Raw genomic sequence first — 6226 nt, forward strand, 5'->3', positions numbered from 1 at the left:
TGTTCACCCATGGCTGCTTTAATCACATCCACATCTCGCTGGGTAAACTGCAAACTCGTTTTTATCTCCTGTATTTCTCTGGTCATGTCGTCGAGTCTCTTGTTATTTGTCTCCATAAGTAGTTGCACAAAACCTTTGAAGTTATCTTGTTGTTGGCTCAACAGTGCGGTGTACATCTGCTTCTGCTGACTCAACATCTCTGTTACTTGCGCCGCTGAAATATAATCCTCTTCTGCGTCAACATCCTCATTTGCATCTGATTTATTAGCTCTTTTCCCTCTTGGAGGCATTTTAATAGTTGTAGAATTTGTTCAAAGACTTGAAAATGTAGAAGATGTGAAAAATCGTAGAACAGACAAGAGGAGCAGTAAAGACGTCTGCTGCTATTTAATTTAACAGGCATTTAAGTGGCACTGAAATAAGGCACCGAAATCTGCATCGTAATTCAGTCCAGTAGATACCGACTGTATAGGAACCTTTTGGTACCCATCCCTACCTCTGGCTGACCCTAACCTTGTTTCTTCAGCAAATGTGTAATTCCAGGCTGAGGGAATGTTCAGTCATTAAAAGTGAGAGTTTGAATTATGCATGACCCTGAGGTAAGTACACCCAGCCTTTGTGTGACAGTACTCCGTGCATGACATAATGCCATTAATCCCATCAGGTGACAATGCAGGACTACCGTAATGAAGTGAAGGAGTTTTTCTCAGGAGATGCACAGCTGGCAGCTGAGGTGGAGTTTGCTCTGAAGACGGCTGAGAAAGACGGAGAGATGAGGGAACAGATGGACAACCACAGCCTGACAGGAGATGCCAAGACTACAACTGCACAGGTCAGAATAGTCTTCTACTTAAAAAACTGAATTTTCTCTGAAATATGTTGAAAATGAGTAAGTACTATTTGGCATCCACTAATCTCTGTTCTATATTAAATACAGCAGAGATGTTATTTTGGGACTCTTAACCTAATATTTTATAGCACACCCTTTTAAGGCAATAACTGCAATCAAGTGCTTTTGGAAGCTCTTAATGTGACTTCTACATGTCTCAACTGAGGGTCTGGCAAATCTTTTTGAACAAAGTAATCCACTTCTCTCAGGTTTGAAGGGTACCTTCTCATTTAGCTTTTTCCATAGATGCTACATTAGGTTGAGATCACAGTTTCCTTATCCTCTGTTCTTGGGTGCTTTTATGATGTTTTGGATTCTTATCCAGTTAGAGAAGCCATGACCTGCAAATGAGGCAGCTACACTATTATATACACTAGTCTCTAAATAATACAATAACCAATGTGTAATTTGTTTCTCTAAGCAGTATTTTCTATTGATAAAGTTTTTTTTTTTTTTTTCTTTTATTTATTTATTTTTTTTTTTATGAAATTTGCGTTTTTGTTAATGATGTGCAGGGCAGTGTCTCCTAAGTTTGCCCCAGTCAGTGAAGGCATCATGATGATTTGGATCTCTCCTCAGGGTTCAGTTCAGGTATCTGTGAAGTCCAGGCCCTTTCTTCCATTTAGCTTTGCAACCCCGCAGCCACCACATCCAAATCGCCTATCTCCTAGACCGCCGCACACTGATGGGTAGGTTTTCATTACAAACATCTGCATCTTTGATCAACATCTGGGGCTCAGAATGTTGTTTGCATTTGATTGATGATGTACAGTATGTTCATATGTCCAGTGATCATTACATATTTCTGGGTAAACTAGAGTTAGGCAATGTCTATGGAATTGGCATATGATGATGTCAACAGTGAATCATTTGAATCATTGTGATGGATGATGATATTCAGGGGGAACTTAATTTCATTTTGGCTTGTTATCAGTTAAACAATCAGCAGAAGCTGCATGAACAATTTCTCCACTGAGCTTTGCGAACAAGACTGGCCACTGACACTGCTGTGCCCAAACTATTGTTAACAATTAGGAGTTATTTGTTTAAAATACAGTAGGTACAGCAGAGAACAGAAAAGTTAGCCCTGTAAGTTTTAATTCTCAGTTTTGCAGTAAGTCTTTATGCCAACTCCCCATCATGATGTTTGTCAGCCGTTGGTAATGGACCATCCCTAGAGTGAACCATTAACACTTTGTACAAATTTAATCCAGCCTTCAGTGTTCTATTCAGCTACAGGACTACAGACATTATTTTTAGGCATATATTGGATAGTTCAGAGTCCAGATGCAAACAGGAACTGGCACAGAGAGAGGGGGAAGGGCTAATTCAAGGGACACAGTTGTATGGTAGGCAACTCCCCTAGGTCACCAGGATTGCTCAATGTGTTTTGTGTATGAGTTGTGGGATTCTTCTGATTTCCTTTTTCAGTATGGTATACATGCATGACTGCATCTACATGGTATCTAGTGGGGAAAAAAGGCAATAATGTGTGTTTGTGCTTTATCAGGCTGGTGCACAGATCCAGGCAGGAGGAATGTATCCAGTCTAACTCGCTTGCTCTGGAAGGAACAGGTACAATTCCTGGAGGTTATTTCAATATTTAAAAAAACCTGACACAAATTCCACTAAGTGTAGCAGTGGAAGAGGTTGTAACCATGAGGAGGGCTAGGTGATTAAAAGATTGTGAATATGTATTTTAAAAAGTCCCCTGATTACAATGATATATGAGTAACTGCTCTGCATTTGGGTCCGCCCTCATCAGAACAATTACCCCATCGGGATACAGGAGCAGTCACTTCTGTCTGACTTCTCAGTCATTACCCTGTGTGATAAGACATGACAAATGTAATGGTGTATTTTATGGAAGAATACTTGATGAAAGAATGGGGGCAAAAGCAGGTTTCAAAAGTTCATGAAAGTGGTTGACTCTAGCTATAAAGTCTTTGAATAGAAACATTTTTCCTGAACAGTGCTACCTCAACTTTATGCAGAATATAGGAGAAAATTGGATCAACTTTTACACACTTTGTCAGCACTGTAGGTGGCTAGTCTATTCTAGTTGCAGGCTGTCTTACATGAACCTATTAAGTATAAATGTCACACCATGCTGATTTAGGATACTGTGAAGTTATTCTTCAAAAATAAATGACAGTTTAGAACCATAAATTATGTAATTCGGCATTAAAATCAACCCTTTCAAATTAAAAGGTACACTCGGGAGATATTTTTACTTTCAGTGGTGTTCAGCATAATGCATTGTGTGTAAGCTTGAAGTCTAAGAAACATGTTTAATGTGTTGCCCCCTGTCCTTAATGCTATTAAGCGCATGTATTGATAACTATAAGTCAATGTTAAGAAAAATAATTGTGATTATATTTTTGGCCATATCAACCAGCCCTAGTTAGGAGCTCAAGTGTCAGAGGTCACAGCACTCATACAAAAAATATTTCTGTGAGTTCAAGGATGATGCTGTTTGAGCACCTGTCTTAGACACTGGCAGATTTCTGTCACGGAACATTTTAATTTGAAAATGGATAATTATTGCCCTGTGGAAAATGCAGCATATTTTTTAGATGTCACATAGCAAGAATATGAAAACCTGTATTTTATATTAAAAAAGTAGACTTACAGTGCTTTTTAAAGCTACAGTAAATATTCTTTGTAGAAACATCCCCTAAATCTTAATGGGGAGAGTTGCTATCGAAGGCTCCTATGACCCAGACTCCTTAAACAGGAAAAAGGCAATGAAATGGAACAGACATGAGGATGCAGTCATCTTGATCTTTGACCACCAAAATCTACTACTTCGTTCTTGAGTCGAAATTGACATTTGTGCCAAATTTGAAGAGGTTCCCCCAAGGTGTTCCTGAGATATCACATTCACAAGAATGGGGCAGACATAAGGTCACTGTGACTATAAACCAGCTCTCAGCCTTCTGAGTTTCGTTCCATTAATCAGGTTTTGCTACTCCCATCCTCCAGGGTTTTATTAGAGGTACTTCACGTTTTTTTTTGCATCCTTTGCAATTGGATATATACCATGTATGTTTTGCAATAATATCTGCACATAGTAGATATGTCTACTGCACAGCGGTCTCCCGTCAGTGTGCTGGAGCAGAAATAGTCAACTTTGTGACAGATGGGAATGTATGGTCACTATGACCTTGACCTTTCTTCACCAACATCTAATCAGTTCATACTTGGGTCCAAGTGGACGTTTGTGCCAAATTTGAAGAAATTCCCTCAAGACGTTCCTGAGATATCTCATTCACGAGAATGGGACAGACGGATAACCTGAAAACATAATGTCTCCGGCCATAGCTTTTACCAGTGCTGAGGTGGTGCGTGAAGATGGCTTTATTTAATGCACCATTGTTTTAAGTTATGAAAACAACATAGAAGATTTGGTTCTTCCAAATATGACACTTAAACTGACAGTTTTCCATTCAACATCAGTAGGCAGTGACAGCCTGCCAACATCAGTAGGCAGTGACAGCAATAGGACATAGTGACAGCCTGTTTTGTGTCTTTGTCTCCAGAGATGCCTAAAGGAGCTGTAAATGACAGAGCCATCAGCACACCAAAAGGTATAAGCTGTTCCAATCTCTACAACACATCTCACATCACACACCTGATATTCAGTGCTGGTTGTTTTCAAGTAACACACACTATGATACAGCCACATCTGTATAGCTGGTGATGAGTTATTAGCCTAACAAGCTTGCTATGGCTAACACATACCAGTGGTGGATTACAGACCATGGACTGAGCTGAAATTATGGGTTCTCTGAATCTTTATGCTTGTTTACTCTTATTGGCTTTTTACTCCCCTCACTCTGTCCTTTGTCCTGTGATCTAGGTGTCAGTGTTAACCTAACTTTTGATGGGGGAGTCAGTGCCATCTTCACTGACCGAGGAACAAGTAAGCTACTCATTCACTTAGTTTCCCTGATCGGTTCATCAGATAGCAGTTATAAATTATGCACTAGTTCTTTATTTCAGAACTGAAAAAAGGAACTGTGAGGTACACAGGTTTGAATTGTAGGTTTAGAGCAGGGGTTTTCAACTGATTGTGACCCAGGGACCACCACTGTATTTAAGAAGCAACCTGTGGACCACTGTTGTGTGGTGGACAGACTAGAGGGGCAGTATTTTAATCCAGAAAGTCAGTTTTGGCTGTTCAAAATTTTATATATTTGCATGAATTTGATTACTCAAAACAATACATGAAAATGTGTTTAAAATAGTGATTCCCACAGTGAAACTACATTATTGAATGCATGGTCAGGGCCCTTCTGTAATGTCTTCCCAGACTATCAGGGGCCTTGCAGACCACTGCCTGAAAACCCCTGGTTTATATTAATCTGTTTCTCCTGTGTTGCCACAGGTTTTGTCAGTGAAACCAGTGTTCTTCACATGCGGTCAAACGAGCATCAGTAAGTGAACTGCTTTTTTGTCTCCATGTTTCAATCAACATGTATAATCATCTGCATAATAATCTAAATAAATATTAGTGCTGGGCAATGATTAAAATCCTTAATCGTGTTAACTGCATGATTTTTCTGAGTTAACTGCGATTAACTGCATTGATATGAGCAGCATTCAATAATGAATTCAAAAGTAGTGTATTGTGCGCTTGTATTTTTAAGTACTACTATATGAACAAAGGTGCAATAATATTTGGTTTGCAAACACTTTAAACAAATAAGGTACTTTTTAACAGAAGCATTCCCTTTCCCTTTACACAGTAGCAGCAAATCTCAAACAATGTAACACACAGTATAGATACTGGCTTTCATCAAACTGGATTTGACAGTTCTAGGTGAAAGGTTATCCAATCAGAAGCGTTGTCCCGCCCCCATCTCACCCCCTTCACTCCCCCTCCCGCAACAGGTGTAAATTCCTCTCTCAGGTCAAAGATCACCAGGGGGTACACCTATTCTCGCCATTGAAAGATGAATCTAACAAATAAAGACCTGGTAATGATGCAGTTTGTAATGTTATATAGTGAATAAAACAAATGGTACATAGAAAGTATTGTAGTGATTTGTATATTAAATAGAGTTGAGCTGATATTTCGTTTCAAATGAGGAGACAACAGATGTCCTTGAGTTAGGTCTGAGTAATTCCAGAGGCATGAAACAGCTATTTTAAAAAAAAGACATAACTGTTATTATTGGGGTTTCTGTTTGTAATGTTATATAGTGAATAAAACAAAAGGTATATAGAAAGTATAGTAGTGATTTGTATATTAAATATAGTTGACCAGATATTTAGTTTCGAAAGAGGACACGACAGATGTCCTTGAGTTAGGTTTGAGTAATTGTAGAGGTG

General features: G+C 38.9%; 1 protein-coding gene across 1 annotated transcript in view; it reads left to right on the top strand.

Annotated features, from left to right (window-relative positions):
• Positions 1 to 6226, top strand: part of ncapd3 (non-SMC condensin II complex, subunit D3) — a 73912-nt gene that overhangs the window by 53312 nt on the left and 14374 nt on the right. The window contains 6 exon segments of the mRNA XM_020623432.1: positions 665 to 832; positions 1469 to 1578; positions 2400 to 2464; positions 4432 to 4479; positions 4752 to 4814; positions 5280 to 5328. Coding sequence (XP_020479088.1) covers positions 665 to 832; positions 1469 to 1578; positions 2400 to 2464; positions 4432 to 4479; positions 4752 to 4814; positions 5280 to 5328 — 503 coding nt within the window.

The sequence above is a fragment of the Monopterus albus genome, unplaced genomic scaffold, assembly GCF_001952655.1.
Source record: "Monopterus albus unplaced genomic scaffold, M_albus_1.0 scaffold299.1, whole genome shotgun sequence".
NCBI lineage: Eukaryota > Metazoa > Chordata > Actinopteri > Synbranchiformes > Synbranchidae > Monopterus > Monopterus albus.